This window comes from Vigna umbellata, chromosome 1 (genome assembly GCF_029865625.1).
Source record: "Vigna umbellata cultivar VRB3 chromosome 1, Vumbellata_1.0, whole genome shotgun sequence".
Lineage (NCBI taxonomy): Eukaryota > Viridiplantae > Streptophyta > Magnoliopsida > Fabales > Fabaceae > Vigna > Vigna umbellata.
In genome coordinates this window covers 80,573,323-80,598,934 of record NC_142165.1, presented here as the reverse complement: position 1 = coordinate 80,598,934, position 25,612 = coordinate 80,573,323, and the positions used below count along the sequence as shown (strand labels likewise).

At 32.0% G+C, this 25,612-nt stretch overlaps 3 protein-coding genes across 4 annotated transcripts; 2 read left to right on the top strand and 1 right to left on the bottom strand.

Annotated features, from left to right (window-relative positions):
• Positions 1-942: 942 nt before the first annotated feature.
• On the bottom strand, positions 943-5,226 carry LOC124822009 (protein DJ-1 homolog C). The gene is made up of 7 exons (XM_088104365.1): positions 4,771-5,226; positions 4,529-4,678; positions 3,667-3,846; positions 2,920-3,000; positions 2,608-2,808; positions 1,820-1,957; positions 943-1,726 (listed from the first exon to the last, which is right to left on the bottom strand). Exons 1-7 carry the CDS (start codon positions 5,149-5,151, stop codon positions 1,517-1,519), a joined length of 1,341 nt encoding a protein of 446 aa, XP_087960491.1. The 5' UTR covers positions 5,152-5,226; the 3' UTR covers positions 943-1,516.
• A 3,644-nt stretch (positions 5,227-8,870) lies between these two features.
• On the top strand, positions 8,871-13,759 carry LOC148206550 (methylcrotonoyl-CoA carboxylase beta chain, mitochondrial-like). 2 transcript variants are annotated; one of them, XM_088104363.1, is made up of 9 exons: positions 8,871-9,302; positions 10,182-10,616; positions 10,980-11,070; positions 11,242-11,483; positions 11,711-11,875; positions 12,670-12,744; positions 12,924-13,055; positions 13,304-13,360; positions 13,446-13,759. In XM_088104363.1, exons 1-9 carry the CDS (start codon positions 9,036-9,038, stop codon positions 13,650-13,652), a joined length of 1,671 nt encoding a protein of 556 aa, XP_087960489.1. In that variant the 5' UTR covers positions 8,871-9,035; the 3' UTR covers positions 13,653-13,759. The 2 variants fall into 2 exon arrangements, with proteins under 2 accessions (XP_087960489.1, XP_087960490.1); XM_088104364.1 differs by having other exon boundaries at positions 8,885-9,302; positions 13,449-13,759.
• A 5,878-nt stretch (positions 13,760-19,637) lies between these two features.
• Positions 19,638-22,019, top strand: LOC124822010 (thioredoxin M3, chloroplastic-like). Its single transcript, XM_047293964.2, has 2 exons — positions 19,638-19,891; positions 21,507-22,019. The coding sequence occupies exons 1-2, from the start codon at positions 19,717-19,719 to the stop codon at positions 21,824-21,826; spliced, it is 495 nt and encodes a 164-aa protein (XP_047149920.1). The 5' UTR covers positions 19,638-19,716; the 3' UTR covers positions 21,827-22,019.
• The last annotated feature ends 3,593 nt before the right edge of the window (positions 22,020-25,612 follow it).

Sequence of the window (25,612 nt, the reverse complement as noted above, 5' to 3'; positions counted from 1 at the left end):
AGATTTTGTTATTTAAATAATAGAGATAGGTATTTTACTAAATGTACTACAGCTAAGTGAATGAAAAAAGAAAGCATGTGGTGGAAGAAGAAAATGCCTAGAATAGTACTTAAATTCCATTGTACCGAGCTGTGATAGGAGTTGCAGTTCTTGGTGAGTGCAACAGCTTTTGTTCCTTTCAAAAATATTTTATCAACAAAATTGAAGGTAACTTTTTATAGTGGGGTGAAGAGATGACCAATTAGTTGACTTCCTTAAATTGGAAAACGTAAAAGTACGTGATGTGTATACACATGGGTTCTACTTAACCAATCCAAATTGGTTCTCCATGGTTGACGTTGTTATGTATATGTTTAAAATAAAATTTTGACAAATTATAAGAAAACTAAGTTCAATTTAACTTTTAGATAAAAGATATGTGTTCCTACTTTCTCTTTTAGAGGTGTTTATAGACTTCATTGTGACATCAATCCCACTAAGCATCAAAGTTAAACAATTGTATATTTATTAATTTATTATTTGATTATGTTATTATCAAATGTCAAAGGAAATCAGAATTAAAATATCGGTAAAGATTTAAAAAAAAAAACTTTTATTTATGGTAAGTACCTTTTCTTTTATAGATCAAAATTTTGTATTTAAATATCGGCTATAGTAATCATGCATCTGAATGTTGTCAATTATTCTTTTGAAGTGAATGAAACTATGTATGCCATATTTGTTTTCCAGTTTGGAATTATATCTTAATTGAACTCGGCTTATTGTATTCATTCTTAAGATTTGAAAATAATTCAAATGATTAAAATTAAGATAATGTTGAATTGCTTTCGGATTGAAAAAGTCTCCAAAGTTCATGTTTATCCTCTTGGTTTTCGACTCAATTTGTTGAACAGGAATAACTACAAAAGATGTTACTTGCAGATTCCTTGTTTTACGCATCGACAGAAGTACAATATCTATTACCAAGGAAAATATATGACTAAACCACCTGTCGCAACAAAAATCTGACATGAAAAAACTTTGTTGCTCGTTTTTTGTGTACAAGATGATTATATTTGACTCATTACATTATGACATTGACCTATTTTTTTAGGGCAAATGAGGATTGAATTATCTATCAAGGTCTGAATTCTACATTAGAATGTTCAGCATACAGTTCCCATCACATGTGAAACGATCACATCCACTCCACAAATGAAACTCGATTGATTGGTACCATCCATGTATGTGAAAAATTCCAAAATGCGCTGACACCAAGAAAGTCAAGCATGGTTGTACCTTGTGGATTTTGCAACAAGATGGGGAATTGCACAAGACTGTGTACAAGTGGATCAAATACTTTTGGCCACAGAAAGTGCAACTTATCCTTGTTTGTGAAACGATAGGGAACAAGCATTTATAATGATAATATGGAGACGTTGGCCAGGCATAGGCTTCGAAAATGATAAAGCCCCCATCTCCTAAGACTACTTATAATTCTTCTTCTACCTACACATACTTTAAACCATCATGCACTCTACCCAGGATACTCAAAAACAAGGCCTTTTGCTACGCTTTTAGCTCTTCCATTACCAAATAGCTTGCTCACAATGGCCAATGCAAAATCTGTTACAGTGGCAAGTCCCTCACTAGTGATCAAATTTCCATCAATTACTACTTTGGCCCCATTTATTGCTTCTTCATTAACCTTGTCTAAGACAGAGGGATGGGCTGTGGCCCTCTTGTCCTGCAACGGTAACAAATTTCTCATTTCAGTGACGATTTCCTCAAGAATTAGATCAGGAAACAAGCACAATGGTAACAGTAGGGCAGCTAATACCTTAAGTAAACCTTGTTTATGTAGAATGGCAAGTGAAGAACAGATCGCCCCATATATTCTTCCAGCTGAACTTTGTTCTTTAAGAAGTTTCTTCAGAATTCTAGATTTGCTTAGTCTTTGTGCACCAGTAGTTCCTCCCTAAAAATTCATGAAAATCTCAGTAACTACAAACAATAGGTGGAACAAAAACCAGAATCATCAGATTTTGCAGATAGTGACTATCATAAACTAAATAAACTGAGTCGAGTGCACCTGCAAAGAAAACCCCTAAAAATTGAAGAACCCCAACAAAAAATCATAATTATGACCATTCAATTTCACCCTTTGCTCTATGCACATTGTATGTGATTTTTGTTTGTTGGGGAGAGGGTTATTAGTGATTGTATATGTTTGGAAAGTTTAAAAATTGGGATTGATTGAAATTTTGTAGTGCTTACTTTAGAAATCCACTAAAATTTAGATGGATGTGAGTCACCTTTATTTAGTTTTTAGGTGAGCGTTTAAATTGATAGTTTCACCTTTACTTGTTTACTCACTCTACTATTCTAGTTAAGGATAAGTGAGTGTTAAAACAAAATGAACTCCATTCAATTTTAACGTGTTCCAAACATAAACAGTTAATTTATAAAGCAATTGAAATCCTATTTTCCTCAATGGGTACATCAAAATCGATTTCCACATCTAATCAAACTTGAATTATCTAAAACTCAATAATAAATACTTATAAGGTCTACTATAGCACCATGAAAAAATGCAGTAACAAGTTTATTATAAGAGTTTTATCTTACTGGAAGAATAATCAAATCATGTGCTGACTCTTGAGCATCCTTAATTAATATATCAGCAACAATTTTTGTTCCTTGTGAAGCCAAAATTTCAAGAGATTTCTCAACTGAAGCAACTATGACGTTAGCTTTTGCGCGCCTGAGAATATCTACCACAGTCACTACTTCAATCTCTTCAGAACCATGTGCAATTGGTATGAGGACCTGGGTATCATAATGAATGACTGTATGTGTAAGTTTAAGATCTCGTTTCAAAAGGATAGACAACTGAAGTCTTCCCAAATTATAAAAATATGAAAGTTAGTAATAACTTACACTAGGGGCGTGATGGGCAATAGACCATTCCACTTTATTGAACTCCTTCTTAGTTGCATTATCATCATCCGTTCTCATCAACTATTATAAAATAAGGGAGTATTGGATCAGTCACAGATTTAACTGATCAGACGACATACATCAAAGATCAAAAAGAACAAGAAAAGATGTTGATTTTTATAAATGCGTTAAAACAATATTGAATCCAAATTTACAAACATAGATTTCAAGCACATCTACCATTATTTTTTTTTCTATTCTTTTTAAATTATAATTTGGTCATATTTCTAAACAATGTATGATTTCTAGTACGTCCCTCTCACATCAAAGATTGGATATTTCAAACATGAAACTAGACATTAAAAAATAATCCAATATAGATACAATAACAATTATTCATGCTATAGACTTGGTGCATTTACAACTTACTTGAACCAGAAAAAAGGTTGGCTACTGGTGTATCATTGCAATATAGGCTTAAAATTTTAACATGAATATTTGGCAATGCAGAACAACTGTATTCCTATTAGAATCCTCTCTTCAAGTTCTCACTAAATTTGCATTTCCCCTTTGATTTTTATTGCATTGTATACTAATTCAATGTCAGTACCATTACTTTTCAGCACGGAATTAACCAGTGAAGGAAACAAAGAAACAACTTCATACAAGCACATAATATGATTACAAAGATGAAGGGAAGCAATTTATTCCTTTCAGGCAAGAAAGATGCTAATAAAAACAGATTACCAACAATTCTGCAACCTCCCTAGCAACCGACTCCCCAAATAGCTGCTCGGCCAAGGACAAAGCAAACTGGTAAGTAGTTCCAGGGCCCGGGCTGGTTGTGAGTCCTCTGGAAACCTGAAGATTTGATTTAACGGCCCAAAAGGTTGGAAGGCTGTCGAAGAAGGCAGGGTGGCAAGTTATCTTGCATGACAAACTAGAGCATATTAGCCTTATCCAAATACCAAAAAAAAAACATAATGAAATTATAGCAAAAGTTGTAGCGAGTAAAAGCAATTCCAATGGTAATAATACAATTTATGTAAAAAAAACTTAATTAGAATGCACTAATAGTATAATGTCATTTTATTATAGATTGGCATTCATGATAAGCTTGTTCACTTTCTTTACTTTAAATTTAACACACACACACACACATATATATTGTCGTTCTACAATTATTTGACACAAAATGTTTGATAATTTTATCACACCATCCATCCTTTTCATTAATGTGATGGGTTGACAGGATAAATTCTAATGGTGTCGTGTACATATACAGATTAAGCTGTTTCCACTCTAGTCTTGATGGATCATGGATACCACCACACTGTTAGGGCAACAAGAATTTTCTATTCTAGATTTAGTCCGACAGACACAAACTGTATTCATTTCCCTCTAAGATTTATGCCTAACTTAACCTACAAATCCGACTCGTGATATTAAGGTTTACACTGATATGTATACACTATTTTACACATATATGCAGGTTAGCTCCTCGGGGGACTAAACCTTCTGCTAGACCGAACCAACATTGGATAGCAAGATTAATTTAAAGCCATGGCAATAAATTTCGATTCTATTGAAATTCAAGTTAAGCAGGCACCTTTTTTCTCTTCAAAAGGCCCCATGGCAAAAGCGTGACAGCGGGAGCTGCACAAATAGCTCCGTAGAGCCTGTTTTCCTCAGCTTGTTTGCTTGTGATTTTTCGCAGAACTTCGCAATCCCGTAGTCTTGCAGAGCCAGGCATTCCTCCCTGTCACTCGTGGTTAATACTACCATCAACAACACAAGAACCAGCACTAACAGTAACAGCAGTACCAACAGTGGTTCGGTTAGAGAACTAACGGGTAAAGCAACGAGGTCAAAAATTTCATCGGAACACGTGGAAATGTCGGTGTCGGCCACTAGTTTGGTGCCTCCGGCAGCTTCTACTTGGAGCTGCGGCTCCACGGAGGCGACAGTGACATTAGCACCGGCGCGTCGCAGCACGTGAATCATGATAACGGCTTCCATTTCTTCGGTGCCCAAACCGATGGGAACCAGAACCTTTTTCGGAGGGATTGCATTTGGTGCTGTGTCAAGGAGAGAGATTGAAAGTGTGGCTTTCGCAGTGAACGTTCTCTGCCGCGGAGGCGTGACGGTGGCGAACGGTATCCGTGCGGCCAAGGCGGAGGCGGTGACCGGAGAGAGGGTAGTGGAAGGTTGAGGCAGTAGCAGCAACGACATGAGGATTGGGGACTCTGCTGGAACTCAACTAACTCTGTGGCACTCTGATTCGAGATTAGATTACGAACAAAATTACAATGCTTCTTTTTTTTCTATTCTGTTCTTGTAAATGTTTTTCTTTATTTTTCAAATTTTATAAAATTTGAAAAATTTTAGTTTTAGAGGTTATATTTTTTTATCTTCTTATTTATTTTAAGAAATTTAGATAATATTTATTTTATAGATCTTAATAATTTTTTATATTGTATATTCGCATTATATTGCAGCTCAACCAATATGTATTACGTAAAACTATTGTTAATGATAAATATTAATATTTATATAGTATATGCCATTATGAATTGTTAATTTTCTTATAAAATTAAAAATACAAAGAGTAAAGTCAAAATCACTCCATCTACATTGAGTCTAATAATATGCTCTCTTTTGAAATTTTCTTGGTATGTCATTTTTTCATGAAATTTAATTTAAAGGCGAGAAAGGAGTAGATTTGTAATACAGTGACTTTTTTAATTTTGGTTTCGGGTGATTTGAGGATAAAAGTTGAGCTTTTACTATATTATCTTTTGTTAAAATTGTATGGATTTCATGACTTTGAATGGTGGTAATCGGTTTTGGATGGATGGAATCGATTCCAAGAACCCCACACATGTGTGGAAAACAATTCTCTTACTAATCGAACTTATTTCATTACCTTCTGTTTAATTCATCAATTTTATCTTATTATTTTTTTATTAGTTAGTATTCATTTTTATTTCGAATTAATTTTCGAGTTTTCTCATCTTGTTATTATCAAATATGATAAAATAGAGCTAACCAAGAGACATTTTACTAGAGAAATGATTAAGAACATGCAAGAAGAGCTAGATTAGAAAGCAACAAAGGACATCAAAGCCTTATATATCAAGCTAAATTGGAAGCTCTTGGATTGCTCAGTGCAAGGAGAAGAAGGCTAGCACAAGATACATGAAGACTTCATATTTGGGCTTGCAGATCAGCCAACACCCAATGAGGAGGGTATGTGCCCAACAACCCATGGGAAGTTTCAAGAGTTGTACGTTTTATTGCTTTGTACACGTAGCTAGGCACCTGAAAAACGTATTGTACATGTGGCTTGTGATTCATATGATGCGAATGATGATCAACCAAGATTGAATCTCGTGTAAGGGTGTTGAATCCACTATAAATCCAACACCTCGTGCATTGTAATGTCACTCTTGAATGCCAAGTAATGTCATGTTGTTAAGATCACTCCATCCTTTGCTTGTAACAAGAGTCACCTTTTTCGAGTCCTTATCACACTCCTTTAGCCTCTTTCCTTCGTTTGGGTTGGTTGTCAAGGCTAGTAGCATCATATACACACCATTCATCTTCCATTTCACTATAGAACCTTCATTTTTGTTGCACCTCTACACCTCTAGTTAGAGTTTCCAATTTTTGTTTCATTACACAGTGGAGAATGGTTATCCAAGCACCTAAGAGCAAGCCATCATGTGGTATTCAAAGCCACAATTGAAGCTTTTTGTAGTGAAATAAGTGTTTTTGTTTTGTTTCCGTGTTGTTCAAGTGCTTTTCCATATTTGTCTTGATTTGTGTACTATTTTATTGATTTGTTTTTGTTCTAAGTAGGTTCTGCTTGTGTAAGTGAGTGTGTTGAGCTTTAAGTCAATTGTTTGATCATTTTAATCAGTGCAATTCTTTTGTTTGAGTCTTTTAATTGGAAATCTAATTTTGTTTTGTCATAAGTAATCTGGTTTGCATGTTAGTAAAAGAGGCAAATATGAAAATAGAAACTAAACATGTAGATGTAACAAGTGTATTACAACTTGCTTGTATGGTTTTTACTGGCTAAAAGTGCATCAATATGTTATTAAGCAAATTGACCATTGCACTAAAATATGAAAACTACATTTTCATGTGGAAAAGCCACCAGTAGTAGTTTTTGTTTCTATAATGTCTCAACTCTGGAAGTCACTTAAGCGTGTCAAAAACAAAAATACTTTCGTTTAAAATTGTAACATAATTAAAAAGTTTTCCCAAGAAATAAAGTTATTACAATTTGAAATTATAATGATCAAAATTCAACAAGAAAGTAAATAGTTTATTACAATTTCTTAAATCGATGGATAAAATAAAGAACTTTATCCAAAACTCCCATTGCAAATCCCCTCTCTCATCAATCACATAACTCTAGTAGCATCTTCATTCCTATATGCTCTCGTATCACAATCGTAATACATTAATTGCAACAAACATAACCAAAACAAACAAATGTATGGGTAAGCTAACAATATCAAAATCAACAGTATAAGTCAAGCAATACATAAAAACAAGACAGTTCAAACCATTCATTGCATCAAAAGCTTCTCTCATATCAATGGTCTATCCTCACAACACTAATTCCCAATATAGGATGATTGAGTAATCTACCTTCACAATACAAACCTATCTCCCCTATTCCTTTAGGTCTTATAAGTAAAAGCTTCGATGGATTGCATACCGAGCACTATACTTAGCATCAAGTTGGATTATAAGGTTAAACAATTTTTCCCTCCCCTATTTCACACAGGCTCGAGGATATGGTACTCAAACTCACTCTTACTACTTCTCACAGTCAAAGAGTGCTTCTTTTATGCTTCGCACAGGTGAAAGGAAGATCCTAAACTCAAGGACTTCACACCCAACTTTCCAAACCACTTCATAACCCGAAGTTACTCTCAAAGTCTATTCATATCAACCTCACTTGGAAATTACTAACTCTATCCTTTCTTAAGAGTCCACCAAACATAACTAGACAATATCAGAGCACCAGATATTCTGTAGGACAACCAATTTAGTCAAAGCAATATCCAAACAGCTATATAACATCAACCATACCAGAAGGATAGTAGAATGTATAACTAATAGAATGTATAACTAAGATAATGGAGGATGAGGATGAACAAACTCTCGTTTATGTTCAAATTGATGATTTCAAAAAACAAGCTAAATGTTTTGATTATCCCTACGCTGTTAGGTTAATTAATTTGAAGGCTCCAACAAATTGGTCGGAGTCTTACGGTAATGAATATCATAAATTCTAAATATTTGTCATTCATTAAACTTGACATGTAGCTCCTTCGCATGTGAATATAATTAGAATTCTTTTAATATCTTTATAATAAATATATTCTTCAAAGATTTTAGTATTAAATACTACAAAAATAAACATTCTTTCAAGAATAAAGCAACATATATTAAACTTTAAGATATTAAATACTATGAATGTTTAAAATTAAATATCAACATTTTGTATCTAGGATTTTTATTAATCAAACAAAATTATACATGTACAAATTACTTACTTTACATAGAGCATACAAAGTATTTATTAAATGTAAAATAAAAATATATTTTACACTTTAATTAATCACTTAATCAAAATAATATCATATTCTATTATAACATATAATTATAATGTAATATATATATATATATATATATATAATATTTTTGTTTTAGATCCTTCATTATATTATATTTTATCAAAATTTAAATTGAAGAACATTCTTTACTATTTTTATTATTTTATTCAATTTTAATGATCAATCTTTTATACATGAAAATTGATCTTTAGTGCCAAACTTTCAGCGATGTAAATAAATTGAGGATGCCATTTGGGTGTTTTTTCTCTTTTAATTCTGTTATTTTATTTGGGAAAACAAATTCTTGTTCTTACTTACAGTGGAAGGACGTGGCGTGATTATCCAATGGCGACATGAAAGTATGCGCGTATTTATAATATACAATTGTAGCAACTGAAGAGAATGGATAAACACAGCACAACACAGGTGTAGCCAGAGAGAGAGAGAATAGTCGCATTATTGATTCGCAGAAGATAAGGGATGTTTGGGTTAATCGGAAGAAAGGCCAATTTGTTGGGAGGATCGGGAAGAAGGTGGTTGAACTTGGCAGCAGCAACAGCAACAACCATTACTAATGGTGGGGCCATGGAGGAGTTACTTGCGCAACTGCAATCCAACGTTCAGAAGGCTCTTGCCGGTGGAGGACCCGAGGCTGTGAAGAGGAACAGGAGCAGGAATAAATTTCTTCCCCGCGAAAGAATCGATCGCCTTCTTGATCCTGGCTCTTCCTTCCTCGAGCTTTCACAGGTTTTTTTTTTTTTGGTTGTCATTTGAGGAATATTGGTAATTGGTATATTAAATTATGATTATCTGTTAATTATACTTTTTTAATTTTTATGAAACTACATTTTAGTGTCTATAATTTTAATTAAACGTGTTCAAGTCCTTTTTTCTTTCTATCCATTAATTTGGTTTTAAACTTGACTTAATGAACATGAGATTTATTCCCCTTCTCCAAAAATTTATCAGAATTTTTTAGGTTATAAGAGATTATTTAAAATTTGGGATCAAATTCATCATGGCCACTTAGATAAATTAAAACATTTCTTTTTCTTATTGTTTCATTCAGTCCAACTCTATGCACGGCCTTTGCTGTCCTGTGAATATCACTAATTCATTTTAATTCTTTATATTTTCAATTTTATATCGTATAATATTTCAAAATAATTTTATCATTACTTAATTATAATTATATAAAAACAAAGCTTACATTTATTTATTTTACCACGGATAGTATGATTTTGGTATTGCCTCTAAAAGTGAGATTTTGTATTCAAAAGATTAGTGTCTAACTATTGGGAGAGAAACAAAAAACCAATTTTCTATTTAAAAGATTAAAGCTAAGATTACTCGTGTATTAAAAACATTTACTTGTTTTTTTCAATCGTAATAATTATTATGTCTTCTGTTTTATATTTTCATTTCTCTTTTTCTAAGCCATCACATTCTTAATTTGTGTGTTTTTCTCTTTATGATCCGTTTGCTTTTCATTTGGATTTGTGGAAAGCTGGTTAGTTTAAGATGGTAGGCATATCTTGATTGTTTGCTAGGTTAAGGCTTTCAAATGGGTGGTAATTGTGAGAAATGGGTTTGACAACAAAAGTTTTTAACTTTTGAGTGATAAAGCTGGCAGGACATGACTTGTATGAAGAGCCCTTGCCTTCTGGAGGGGTTGTTACTGGGATAGGTCCTGTGCATGGGCGACTGTGTATGTTTGTGGCCAATGATCCCACTGTGAAGGGAGGGACTTACTATCCCATTACTGTTAAGAAGCACCTCAGGGCACAGGAGATTGCTGCTCAGTGCAAATTGCCCTGTGTATATCTTGTTGACAGTGGAGGAGCTTTTCTTCCCAAGCAAGCTGAAGTGTTTCCAGACAAAGAAAACTTTGGTAGAATATTCTACAATCAGGCTTTAATGTCTGCTGAAGGAATTCCTCAAATTGCATTGGTATTGGGCTCTTGCACTGCCGGTGGGGCATATATACCGGCAATGGCTGATGAAAGTGTGATGGTCAAGGGTAACGGCACCATTTTTTTAGCAGGGCCACCTCTTGTTAAGGTCTGCTCTAGCTATTGTAGTTCTCCAAGTCTCTTGCTGTTTCTTTGTTTTTTACTTTTAAAATCTTTAAAGTTTTAACATTTGAGCTAAATATGCTTTTAATCATTGAAAATATTACTGCTCTAGCTATTTTAGTTCTTTTCATTTTATGGAAATAACATACTTTTAGTCCCTAGTGACTTGTAAGAGACTAAAAACGTATCAATTTTGACAAATGTTGGGTTGAAGTGAATATAAATTTAGCATGACTGAAACCAAAACTGGTGATATTTTCAATCACCAAAAACATATTTGATTGCTCATGTTTGTGTAATGTATTTTCTACGTGTTTATGACTAAAAATAACCCTAAATAAATTTGTAGGCTGCTACTGGTGAAGAAGTATCGGCAGAGGATCTGGGAGGTGCTACTGTGCACTGCAAGACGTCCGGTGTTTCTGATTATTTTGCTCAAGGTATATGCTGTGACTGCTTTCTCTTATGCACATGAGTGTATAGAAAATGCGATAACTATTGACATTAACTTAGTTCCTGTTAGTCACTTTGTACATTTTTCGTTTCTTGTAAATGAACCAACATTAACTTAGTTCCTATTAGTGACTTTGTACATGTTTCGTCTCTTGTAGATGAACTCCATGCACTTGCGCTTGGGAGGAATATAATTAAGAATTTGCATATGGCTGGGAAAGATCCCTTGGCAAATGGATTGCAAAATATAAACTATGAATATAAAGAGCCGTTGTATGATGTCAATGAACTTCGTTCTATTGCTCCCACTGATCTTAAGAAACAGTTTGATATCCGATCAGTTATTGATCGAATTGTTGATGGAAGTGAATTTGATGAATTCAAGAAATTGTATGGCACTGTGAGGACATATCCACTTTACTTTTTATCAGTTTAATCATTATCCTAGTATGCATGAGTTGCTATTGTACTGTCTTTTTTTTTTCTCGGTGCCCTTACCTTTGATGGTTTGTCACACACTTATTTGTTGCTGATTTGACAATAAGGTTTTGTTTTGGATAAACATTTTAAATAATATACTTACAGGAAAAGTTGCAATTCACTTTGCATATTGAAATCTTTTTGCAGACACTTGTAACGGGATTTGCTAGGATTTTCGGACAGCCTGTTGGAATTATTGGAAACAACGGGATTTTATTCAACGAATCTGCACTGAAAGGGGCCCATTTCATTGAATTATGCACTCAACGTAACATTCCCTTGGTCTTCCTTCAGAACATCACTGGATTCATGGTATGAATTGAAGTAATTTATTTAGTTTCTCCACTATGCTTTTGTCGTTGTATTTTGATTTCTAAATAGATTGATTCCTTTTTCCTTCAGTCATACCCATTGTTTACTTATTCAAAGGCAAAGAATTATCTAATGTGCTCTGTGATTCACAAATAAATGAGCTGTATATCAATAAGCAATCAGGGATTAAAGTCATGTGGGCTTGATAATCATATATTGAAATTCAATGAAATAATAATATGTTCTCATTTAGGAAATACATAGGGATCAGTGACTGAACAAATTAGTCAGAAGAGTTTGAGAGTCATTAATTGTAATTCAATAGAAATATAATCATGTGTAGATTTAGGAAATACAGAGGGATTAATGACTGTAATAGTCAGGAGAGATTAAGAATTGTCAATTGAGATTAATAGAAATATAATGAGTTTGAGAATGCCAATAAGATCTAAAAGAGCCGTATTGATTCCATACCTTTTAATTTTTACTTTAATTATAGTCCTGTTTTGTCTCAAACATTTTTGTTGATGGATATCGTGTATTTTTAACTGGTACTATTCTTTATCAAATGGTGGTACGTCTGTGGGTATCTCGGTTATGGTATGGATGTCAAATACTCCATGTCATCCATCTTCTTTTGTCTAATTATATTTTGTTGTTTGGAGACTGTAAAATGATGAAGGAAAGTATTTACTGTTAGTTTTTTTCTCCCTTTTCCTTGTAAAATGATGAAGGAAAGTATTATTTCTCTAAACAATAGAGTTATGAAACCGTAGTACATGTCTATTTGGCAGGTTGGCTCAAGATCTGAGGCAAATGGCATAGCAAAGTCTGGAGCAAAAATGGTTATGGCTGTTTCTTGTGCAAAGGTTTGTGGGTTCCAGCCATCTATTTACATGCTATAAAATTTATTCTATACTAGTAAGTTTATTACGTGTAATTATAAATGTCTTGGCAGTTGGAATGTAGGTGAAAGCAACATATGAAAGCATGAGAGATATTTTTCAAAGACAAATGATATTTTTTATCCTCAAATAAATACCTGTAGGTACCAAAAGTCACTATAATGGTTGGAGGAAGCTTCGGTGCAGGAAATTATGCAATGTGTGGTCGTGCCTATAGTCCAAATTTCTTGTTCCTTTGGCCTAATGCTAGAATATCTGTGATGGGTGGTGCTCAGGTAGCATATTTCTCGTGACCCCCATGAGTTATGATTCTTTATAATAAATTGTTGGCGTTGGTTGATCCAGGACTTCGCTCTGCATGGTTATTGTTCTGTACTTTGTGAGATAAATATTATGTAGCTAGTTTTGCATTTTTTTTCCTTCTAAATCAAACTGGATTTGAAAATTTGGTTGATCATTAGTTGTTACTCATCTGGTTTGTGGGGGTTTTAATTAATGCCTATGGAATGTGGCCATGGTTCAGGCTGCTGGTGTACTGTCTCAAATAGAGAAAGGCAACAAGAAAAAGCAAGGAATTCAGGTAAAATATGTTTCAGTTCTTGATAACATATTTGTGGTTTTCTCATCTGTCTTAGGTTGTCTTAATGCGCATCATAATTGTAAAGCAGTGGAATAAGGAAGAAGAGGAAAAGTTCAAAGCGAAAGTGGTGGAGGCTTATGAGAAAGAAGCAAGTCCTTATTACTCAACAGCACGGCTATGGGACGATGGAATCATTGATCCAGCGGATACAAGAAAAGTCATTGGTCTCTGCATCTCTGCCTCCCCTAACCTTGCCATTGAAAAAACAAAATATGGTGTATTTAGAATGTGAATTTCAAATTTTATTGTTGCAGCACACGGGGTTATCTGTTGTTATTAAGAAAGAAAGAATATGTGGGCGTACCATACAATGTCAATAAAAGTGTTTTTCTTAATTAAGATGTTTTAGTAAGAAATTTTATTGTTGCAGCACACATCTTCATTAAGATGTTTTAGTAAGAAATTCTTTAGAAAAAATAGTAATGAAAGGGAGAAAAGATAGTTGAGAAAAGAATTTTTCTTAAGAATGAAAATCCTTAAAATATGAAAAGATGAATATATTGTATGTATCTCGTTTGTCTTAATATAGGATAAATTAGCGATTTTAATTAAAATAGTCAAACTTAATTTACTTATTCATTAATAATAATATTAAATAATATTTTCAAATAGAATAAGTTTAAGCTTGCAACTTTACTACTCATTTTTAACTCCTTAGAGATGTAAAGTGAGTGTTACTTTCAAAAGAAAATAAGTAGATTTTAGCCTATTAGGGACATAAGATATATTCGAATTCGAGCTCAAAAGTTCAAGATTGATTGCATAAAACATGAGATTGTTAAAGTGGGAAATAAAATAAAAAAATTATTAGAATTAACTATTAAGATTAATAAGACTCACCAAAGCAAATCATAATTAGTTTATCAATATATGATACCATTAAAGATCAAATAAGTGCAGAACAATGCATGAAAAGATTATTACCAAGGTTGCATCAATGACCAATTGCGATCTCAATATAAAAGATTATATTATGGAGAAAAAAATATTTCATTGATATGTATAGAAGCTGTTCAATCATTCTATACAAACATTGATTAAAAATAAACTAAACTAATTTTAGGTTCTTAATAATTCATTGATTTTCAATTTGTGTATTTAATATTTATTTTTTTAAGTTGCGTATCTAATAAATTAAATATTTTTGTTTATGTCCATTTACTCTTTTAATATTGTTTGTTGAAACATATGTCATACGCTTAAAATGTTGAATAATGTATGTATTAAGTCACTTCTCTTACGCTATTATATATGGCATTGCACAATAAAAAAAACATATTGGTCGTTATGATAAAATTATAAGTTGAACGTTAAATAGAGAAATTTAAAATATATCAGGTATCAGTTGAAAACACTATATTATTATGGATAAAGTACAAATAAATACTATTTTCAAGGTTTTCTAATTTATTAGGTTCTTAATCTCCGAAATAATAATTTATTTGTTACTTAAAACAAAAATTGTTGGAAAATTGGATTTTGTTAAAGATGAGTTGAATTAAACTTATAAAACTTTTTTCTCAAACAAAACTTTGATAAAGTTTGATATTGTTGGAGCTTTGGTTTTGTTATTATACTAAAGCCGAGCATCATTTGAATTTCGAATAAGATCAATATGATTATTCTTCGTGATTATTATTTTGTTCCACTTGAAGAGGATCAATCTCATGGATAATTTGTATGTAGGTTGGTTTTGAACTATGTCTATAACAATCATTTTAGTCAGACTAACAATTTTTTTTATGGAGTATCATAATTGTATACCATGTTTATTTTCCATATCAAAATTTGCATTGAACCTTTCTTATTCATGTATATCCTTAATAGAGCTTTATAGAACTAAAAATAACAAACAACAAATCTTGTTAAGTAATACATACATGTCATTTTATATAGTTTAACTTTCGTGGATAATATATACGAACCATCATTTAAGAGTAATTTTATATAGTTTAACTTTCGTGGACAATACATGCATGTCATAACTTATGAATAATTTTCTACAGTTTAACTTTTGCACGTAATACATATGATCACCATCCGTGGATAATTTTTCACCAAAATGCATTCGTGATAACTTTCCACCCTATGTAACAAGAGTTATCAATTCATTTCTAATGTATGTTAAGACAAAATCGTCTATATGTCTAAATATTCCCGTTTAACCAAATAATATTAAACAAAATAAGAATATGAAAATACATTAGGATGCAACACAAGACTTATGCTCAAAGATCTCTTAGAAAAACCTTAGGAAAACCTTTAGGATTGTAAAAATCATAAAAACATCTAAATCAAAACACCAAAATCCAAAGCTAAACGACTGTTAAGTCAAAAGCATCTAAAAAAGTTTAAATTAAACGTGTAAGCTTACTATACCCAAAAGGGTATTCAATTGAACTTATGAAAAAATGAAAAAGTGTCAAGACAACATTTTTGACAATTTTTTTTAAAAGCCTAAACCTAAAACATCAAGGAAAAGATAGCATGCTAAACGCCATTGCTCTAAAAAGGCAAAATCACAAAAAGTGTTTGCATCAGTCCAAATGATACCATGAGCTAAAATGTTACTTCATCCAATAATGAAGTTTCCATTCAACGCTTGATATCTTTAGAAGAAGAGCTTAATTCTTAAACGCCAACTTAATGGTAGGAAATGAAAAATACTTTATTGTTCTGAGCAAACATTGAATGACATTAAATACTCAACATTCAAAAACAACAAAAGTGATAAGAGATAAGACATATTTGTTGCATGCACAATTTACTCTATTATTTGCAAATAAACTACTCTACACACATCCACAAGTCTCAATTAAAATATCAAAAGTGGATGTCAGAGACAAAAGAGATATTCACGGAATGTTCTTTACTTGAAGCAGTGTCTAAAATAAAATACAACCTACTTGAAGTAAAGTACTGAAAAAGCAAGTCTGCTTTGACAAGTTGACTTTAACCAACGACTGTTATACACGAAAAAAGAGAAGAAATAAGAATCAAGGCCAAAAGCTTAATCTAACAAAAATTTATCCAATAGCCTTTAAATAAAAGATCACTCAAATGAAGAATCAAAAGGATAACATACAACAAAAATATTCATCCTTTGAGAAATATTCAAATGAAAAGCACAGAAAGAGATCAAGAAAAAGAAAATACTTGAGTAGAAAAATAGAAGAAGAGAAAAGAAGAAAAACAATACTCTCAAGCTTCACTATGATATTTGCTTACTGATTGTAAGAAAGAGAGAAAGAGAAAAGAGAGAAACACCTACGAGTGTTTATATTGCATTGTATTGTTATCACATCTTCTTTAGGATTGTAATAGTTTAAAGGACTTGTAAGCATTTGTTGGTTGCAATTTTAAAGAGAATTAAAATACTTGTTGAAATCAATTGAGTTAAGAAAATCTAGGCAAGGTTGCCTAGTACTAGGAGTAAAGTGAATGCTCATCCAATCTAGGGTAATAGTAGGTTATTTGCTGACTGAGAAGATCAGGAGTGGTGCGAATACTTAATTGTAATCTTGTTGAATGTAATAGTGCAACCCTTTACGGAGGAGACTGGACGCAGCTCAGTTGGAGCAAAACAGTATAAAAATATCTGTGCAATTTTCTCTTCTCTTGTCTAAATGTTTCTCTTATAAAACCTACAACTGTGTTTTTTATTTATAAATACATGAACTTTTCACACTAAACAATTATTCTTCAACCAAAGAAGTTCTTACAAACTCTTTAGTGTACATTCTAAATAACACGTTAAAAGCAACTATCATGGTTGCGAAATGTTTTTTTCATTAACACTATTTAACCCCCAGTTTGACAAAAAGAAAAAGCTCTTATATGTGTTCTAGTCTCAAACTCATACAAGTTCAAACAAAGACAATAAATAGGTAAAGATTTCAAACTTGATTAAAAACACATGCAAATATAAACAACTTAAAAATGCAGATATATAATGAAAGATGTCGATGTCAAAGCAAAATAAAATAAAATTTAAAATATTTTAACTAGAAGTAATATAGACATATAAGTACATTAAAATAAAATACAAATATATCGTAAAATGTAATATCCATATAAAATTATAATAAAATGAAGTTGAGGTAAAAAAATTTCAATAGAAGCATGAAATGTAAATATATATTGAAAGGTAACGCCATTTGGAATTAGAGCAAAATGATGTTGAACTTAAAAGCATTTTAAACAAAAATAACATGGTCGTATAAGCATAAATAATATTTCTTTTATACATACCAAAATTAATATATAAAAGAATAATTATTTTGAACTTTTTTAAATTTTATGCATTTAGCTCCTCATATTTGTCTATATCTATAAGAAAATTTTAGTTCCTCCAAAATACTTGTTGATGATCCACCATTGCATATAAGTAACTTAAAACAAAACACAAACACATGTTGTGAAAGTAATTCCCTAATCCCAATAGAAAACCAAAACAAAACAAAGTTAAGGTTAAACATTTTAAATAAAAGAACATACAAATATAAGCACCATCAAATAAAGATATATATCGAAACATACTTGGTCATATGGAATTAGAGCACAATGAAATTGAACTTAAAATATTTCAAACATAAATTAACATGGACATAAGTAGATTAAAATAAAACGTAGACAAAAAAAAGAGAGTTAAGGTTAAAGTTTTTAAACATCACTTATAAATATAGACACCATAAAATGCAAAAACATATTGAAAGATATCAATTATATGGAATCAAATAACAAAATGAAGTTCAAAATTTAAACAAAGTGAAGTTGAGGTCAAAATATTTGAAGAAAAAACATGTAAGTAGAGATTAAAATAAAATAAGTACATACAAATGTTTGAAAATTTAAAAAGCATACGGAATCAAAGCAAACACATAGAGAATCACAACCACGAAACAATTATCTTCAACAACAAAGACATTAACCAAACAAAAACTAAACCCGAAAGTTTGACCTTTTGCTGATCCTACGTCACAATATTCCTACCAAAAATGTCACACACTTTACTTTGAGAACCCAACACATTAACCAAACCACAACTCAAATCACAAATTAATTCTAACCTTTTAATTATACGATGTTCGTACGCACAAATATTCACCTTTTTTTTGTTTGTTGAAGAAAGAAATAACATTGAAATGTAATTCACAAATTGCATAATAGAAAATAAACAAAAAATTTGGAAGTAAGAACATAAGCATAAGAAACAGGAAACACTTTATCTTCAACAACCAAACACATTAACCAAACCAAAACCCGAATCACAAATTCTTACCTTTTAATTAAATGGTCCCGTACACACATATATTCACCCTGTTTTTGTCTAGTGAAAAAATAAATAACATTGAAATGTAATCCAAAAATTGCATAATAGAAAACAAAACAAAATTTTTGGGACTAATAACATAAGCATAAAAACATGAATATTTTGGGAGTGAGAAAACCTAGTAAAAAGAACAAACTCCAAATAAATAAAAAAACAGGGTTAACATCTCTCATGTGGTTTTCAACATGTAAAAATAAGAAAAACAGCACATCTTTCACGGAACAATGGCTGAAAAGAAAGAAACACAATGTAAAGAAGATGAAAACCTAGGAAAAAGGCTGGAAATCACGGAGAAGCTGGAGAAGAAGGATCAAATTCGTCACTTCCCTTCTTCCTTTCCACGGTTACAAAGAAGCACAAAACACCAATAACTGAAAAAGACAAAAAAAAAACACTGTATAAGCAATACACGCAAGAGCTTGGGAAAACAAAATTTGAAAATGACATAAAAACCACGCAAAAAGACAAGTGTCGTCATATAGTCATAGATATTTTGGAAAAGCAGAATTTGAAAAAAAAACCATATAAAAAGACTAGGTGTCACCGAAAGAGAAATATGTATTTTGGGAATTTCCATAATAGATTCTTTATTGTATATACTTTTTTTTTTTTTAATTTTTCATCACTGTATACTTAACTAACCATTCTACTCTTTCTAATATGTTATTACTTTATATATATTTGTTGAAATAACGATGAGTTAAAACTGTATGCATCATACAATAATTGTAAATTATTAAATTAATACTAGCACACGCGGAAATCAATAAAACATTTAGATCCACAAGAAGAGATTAAGAAAAAAACAATGAGCTGCGTAATTGAGCAAGAACATCGATCGCACATTAAATTTACTCACGCATCTATAGTTGTGTCTTCCTCGTGTCTTTATTTGTTTATAAGTTTTTTTTTGTTACCGTAGTTTGTGTTTGTCTTCTTTAACTTTTCACTCTCTCTTTCTTCAATGGCTTCCTTTTTTCTCACTTCCTCCTTTCCCTTTCTTCCCAAACCCAAAGACCCTTCTTCCCATGCCTTCCCTCACGCTCCCCACTTCGTTCTTCGAATGCCCTACCAACCTCAACACCTTCAAACTCCCGTTCTTTTGCCAAAAATTCAATCTTCGCGTCGTCAAATCATAGGTATCTGTCTAGTTATTTATGTACGTTTCTGTTTTTGTTTTTTTAATTTTGGATTGAGATCGTGGCCAGATCATGCTTGTATTATGGGATGCATTCAACATTCATTGCTTTGAATTTCGTTTTAGTGGTTTTTTCTATAATCCCATTTGAAGTGTATTGCTTGTTGCTTAACTTTAATGTTTTAACTTTTCAAAGTTACCACATTTTGACTGAAAGATATATTTTTAGGTGTCAAAACAAAATCTTGGTAAATTTTGAAGTAGAATTCTGTGAAACAATGGGCGTGTTGAAATGATCCTTTTTGAAAATAGGATTATAGTTTTTCTTTAAGGTTTTCAGAATATTACGATTCGGACGCAGATGATACAAATCATGATGAGTATAGTTTTTGCGTCTGAATTGTCAGATCACTCACGTATTGCATGAATTGCAATATCGAAGTGGGTTGCATTCTGGCACAGCGACAGTGCTGGTACGCTATTGTGTTGCTGGTTTCAATGCAATCTTGATTATTCATGAACTAAGATCTCCTAGTAAATTGTATGATTCCGGAACAGACTTTGTGCTTTTGTATGTCTTTTATATATTTGTGTGTGTGCCGTCTTATTCTTGATCATGAATATTACTATTCACAATACAATTCAAAATCACGATTCAAAAAAATAGGCTTTTCCATTAATGTTTAGTATCCCAACATAACTAACTACCTTGGTTAAAACCACTCAGTATAAGTTGCAGTTGGAATAGATTCATTCTTTTGAATCGTGTTTAAGTTTTGTGAAGCTTGTAAATCATCTGTAGTCAAAATAACCAGCAGAGGCATGGAACTGTGAAAGGTTGGCATGTAAAATAAGGTTTGTTACTTGTAATTATCTTATTTCCACCTGAAAGCCCAACATACAGGACCTGTTACAAGGATGGTTTTGGTAATTATTAGAGATCAGAAGCATTATAAACCTCAGTATCCTTTTTATCCTTTTATCCATCTTTATCTAAATATCAAGAAAATCGTGTAGCCTAGTTGAACATTCATCATTGTATTGAATATTGATTCTTAGTTTGAGTTGCTAGCCTACTCTAATAGTTTCTTTTCTTTTCCTCTTGTTTTTGAAGACATTGTGGCCAACTTGATAATTTTGAGCTGTCATATTTGTTTTCTCATCTGAAGAGCTTGAAAAGTTCATTTGTCCTTGCATCCTTCCTCTTATTATGGGTTTTTATCAATAGGTTTGGGTGCTTGACCTATTGACCTAACCCCATTGCTGTATATCCAAGTTATTTATTTTCAGACTTCTAGTTAGTTTGAATCATATCATGATGGGATGACCTATGAAATGAGATACATAATGTCCCCTCTGCTACAAAAAAGAAATGATTGGAATCATCCATGTGGGGAGGCATCTAAAGTAATTTGTATTTATTTGTGAGTTGAAAGTTTCTCAATCTATGTATGTAAATATGACAAAAGGGGTATTTATGTTGAAAAAGTTCACCCAATGATTCAAGGCTCATGTTTATTTGTTTCTTGCTTTTAGCTGGTCCTGGTTTCAATTTTACATTTATGATATGTGAGTGTGTATTGTGACTTGAATCTTGTGAACTTGTGATTTGGAAGCTACACCAGTTACCAAAGACTTGTGGGATAATTCGATTCTGAAAAGTGAAACTCCAGTCCTTGTTATATTCTATGCAAATTGGTGTGGACCATGCAGGATGGTTCACCGGATAATCGACGAGATTGCAGCAGAGTATGCTGGAAAAGTCAAGTGCTTCATAGTCAACACAGACACTGACATGGAAATTGCTGAAGACTATGACATTAAGGCTGTACCAGTGGTTTTAATGTTCAAAAATGGTCAAAAATGCGATTCTGTAATAGGTACCATGCCAAAGGAGTTTTATGTGGCTGCTATTGAGAGGGTGCTCAAGTCCTAATCATGGATCTTCGGGAGCAAAACTTTAAGTTGCTGAACTTTTTGTTCATTTTCAATTAAATTTTCTTGTAGTTTTTGGGACTATGCAGAATTGCCAGAGTTCATGTACATATTGTGTGGTTTGTTTTCCCATAACAGGTGCTGCCGTCTGAGACTGCTTTCATAATGAATGTGTCTACAATTTGATTTGATAAGTGTTGTTGAGTTAGAGAGAATATATTAGTTAAACCATATGTTTGACAATGCAATGTAAAAGGAGTGTGATTATGTGATGGAATCTGATGCATTCATTGTCATTGGTGATCTCAGATTCTAATCGCTTAATGAATAATATTAGCGACTGCTTTTGGTTCTGTGGGAAATTCATCTAGCACACAGAAAAAAAAAATTATAGATTAATTCAATATTATAATATTCCACATTGTATACATTTTTATACATACTATTATTTTATTATACGTTTTCTTAGAAAAAAAAAAGTTAAACGCAAGGTTGAAAGTTTTGAATAATTTCAATCTTTCACATTGACCAGAAGATTTATGCTTGTTGGACATATTCGGTATAACTAGCCAATGGTTTTGTGTAAAAACCAAAGAAATCTATTGGCAAGAAATAAAAGAGGCAGTCACATGAAGCAATTTATTAACATTGGCTTGAAATAACAAGGAACAACGAATAATATATACAAATGTACATGACATGAAGGAATACTATGCATATAGATAAATGTATCATATCAGATATTATAAGACGGGTCCCTATTAGTATTACTAATTCTCTTTGAAATAAGATAAAATGAAATAAAAAGAATAAAATAAAGATATGACTATTGTTTGTTGGTAAGGGCAGATTGGCGTTTGCATCAGTTTTATATTTCAGCTTGTTTCCTCATGTCGGAAATCTCCTTCATTCAGCAGGACTTTTACAAATCAGAGACAAACCTGATAAGAAATTATTGCGAATATGGATAATTACGTTTAATTATTAATATATATATATATATATATATATATATATATATATATATATATATATTATTTTTTGACGTTTACTATTTTTTAAAGACATCAAATTGACATCGAAATTGAAAATAGACGTCCAAAAACTTCAGTAAAGTGATAGTTTGATGTCTCTTAACTACGAGTATCATATCAAATTGTTGTCTAATTTTTTCTAAATATTTTTTTAATTTACAATTTACCAAAACTTAAATAAGAAAATATTCCTGCATAACTCAAAAAAAATTTAGCACACATTATATATCAAAACTAAAGCTATTAACATAAAATGTAAATACTAACATTAAAGCTATCAACACTAAAATTATTACAACAAAACTAAAACTTTCATAATAAAAAGTTTGTCCTAGATAGTTTTTAAGCAAAATACTAATGTTACCGTGGATCCTAACTTCTTTGTTCTATTAGATACACAGTTCACTTTTATCTTGTCTTTTTTATTGTGTCATTCATTATAGGTGATGGATTCTTGAACGGTTGAAAAAATAACACAACTTCAATATGTATGGATACTAATGTTTAAATTTTGATGTTATTTTTTGTAATATGTGAAAGGTATATATTATTACCTTAATCCAATCTTCTTTAATTTATGCTCAAACGATGATTTTTATCCAAGACATGACATAATAGCCACATGTCCATTAATCTAGTTGTTTGTTACACTAAACATGACAAAAAATAATCACATAAAAGTCATAAATTGACATTATTTTGGATGATGATATTTGGACCATCGTGACTCAACTTCAACTTGATGAAGATGCGGTGATGCTGACCTAGGGGCTAGAAGGCTTCAACAAGATCTTGGCCTTTCGTTCATTCCTGAAGAACCCTAAGGTACAAGTGAATAGGAAGCAATTGTTGGTGAATGACCTTAAGAGTAATGAAAGGCTTATCCACTACTTAATTGTGTGGTTGTTGTGTCCCCATGTTTTAAATCATGCTCAGTGTTTCGAAGCTGACCTGATGATCATTTATGGGATAGTCAATGAAATTAAGACTCATTGGGCAGGCCTCATCTACGACACCATGATGAAGGCTAAGAGGTATACACATTATCCTTTACCCTATGCTTTGTTGGTTACCAGAATTTATGAGTATAAAGGAGTAAATGTCTCAATTGAGGCATTCCAAAGCACTCATCCAGGCAACAAGATTGGCGGTTCTACCCTCCTCAAATGGGATTCGTCTTCCAAGGAAATACCTACATCCATCATGATGATGTGGGGAACCCAGAAGATGAAGATGACGACCAGGCGATGAATGATGTTCAAGATGAGGTGGGACCATCTACACCAGCATCAGTCAGTCACTCTTATTCCTTAGAGAGGTTGTCTAGGCAGTTATCTGATATGTCTCTTCTTCAAGCCTATAGGAATTACGGAAGTTTTCTCTCTTATTAGGGGGATTAGATGATAAGGTTCATGCTCTAGAGGGGTTAGTCCAACCTCTAGATATTGATGATAGTGATGAGTAGTAGTCACCCCTCATGCATTTCATTTGCATTTTGTATCTCTCTTATGTTATGTTTTCATTTATCTACTAAAATAAATTTGTCTTATTGCTTATCTTGTCCTGTTTATTTATGGCTTATATTCAGGGGGAGTTCTCAATTTTAGGGGGAGTATTTTTATATATACATAACTCTTTTTTATAATGATTAAAAAAAGGTGAGAAATATGATTAAAGGCTTAATTATATTTATCTCATGTCTACTAATCCCTCTTCCTTAAGTTATGTATGAGTTACAAATTAGTACATGTTAAAAAAAAGCTTTAAATCAAAGAATTTTTTATCATAAAAAAAAGGGGAGGGACCTTTGAGGTACGCATGACATTACCACTAGGCCAACTCAATTTTCCTGATAACATATTGATAACGGTTTAAAATATCGTTATCACAACCATGACTTAGAGTTTATCCTAGCGAGATTTGAGTCTGATGGGTATATCATTCCACCCATTATCAGGCTACTATCGGACCACCCATTAATATCTAGTCTCATGCTCGAGATATATATACCTCGACATGAGAGGAGTCTTGGAAGACCCACACCGCACCAATTTGGAGTATATATGTGGATATAAATCTCACTGTACAAGTCAATTTTATGGGGTGGAGTTATACTTAAAATCCACTTCTTTAAAGTGATATTTTATAAAAATTAATTTTTACTTAACTCTATATTTGATATGATTTTCTACGTATGAAAATTTTATAACTAAAGTTAATATATATATATATATATATATATATATATATATATATATATATATTTTGAGTTATACCTACAGATTTTGTAGACTACTAACTTGGATTTTGTAGCTACATATTTAATGTTTATTTCATCAGGTTTAAAATGATTAGATTTCCAACACATACAAGAAAAGGTTCTCACTCGACTAAGAAAAATAGAATTAGAGAATTCCAGCACGGTTGGGAGTGGGTTCTCACCTGACTAAGGAAAAGAGAACTAAAGAATTCTAACATTGTTGGGAGCGAATTCTCACTCGACTAAGAAAAGGAGAATTAGATCATTCTAGAAGTGTAAGTAGTAGACTCGTAACCTGACTAAAAAAAATACTACACTCAATGTATAACACTTCTCTTAGGATCATGCTTGTAACCTGACTAAAACATACTACACTAAATGTATATTAGTTCTCTTAGGAGCAGGTTTGTAACCTGACTAAAACATACTACACTCAATGTATACAAGTTCTCTTCGGAGTAGGTTTGTAACCTTACTAAAAAATACTACACTC

Excerpts from the sequence above, each read along its gene's own strand:
- LOC124822009 (XM_088104365.1), bottom strand. The coding sequence starts at position 5,151 with ATGTCGTTGCTGCTACTGCCTCAACCTTCCACTACCCTCTCTCCGGTC. Across the intron at positions 2,809-2,919 it reads TTGCCCATCACGCCCCTAGT|GTCCTCATACCAATTGCACA; the intron begins GTAAGTTATTAC and ends TATGATACCCAG. Across the intron at positions 1,727-1,819 it reads ATAAACAAGGTTTACTTAAG|GACAAGAGGGCCACAGCCCA; the intron begins GTATTAGCTGCC and ends TTACCGTTGCAG.
- LOC148206550 (XM_088104363.1), top strand. The coding sequence starts at position 9,036 with ATGTTTGGGTTAATCGGAAGAAAGGCCAATTTGTTGGGAGGATCGGGA. Across the intron at positions 10,617-10,979 it reads CAGGGCCACCTCTTGTTAAG|GCTGCTACTGGTGAAGAAGT; the intron begins GTCTGCTCTAGC and ends ATAAATTTGTAG. Across the intron at positions 11,484-11,710 it reads TCAAGAAATTGTATGGCACT|ACACTTGTAACGGGATTTGC; the intron begins GTGAGGACATAT and ends ATCTTTTTGCAG.
- LOC124822010 (XM_047293964.2), top strand. The coding sequence starts at position 19,717 with ATGGCTTCCTTTTTTCTCACTTCCTCCTTTCCCTTTCTTCCCAAACCC. Across the intron at positions 19,892-21,506 it reads TTCGCGTCGTCAAATCATAG|CTACACCAGTTACCAAAGAC; the intron begins GTATCTGTCTAG and ends GTGATTTGGAAG.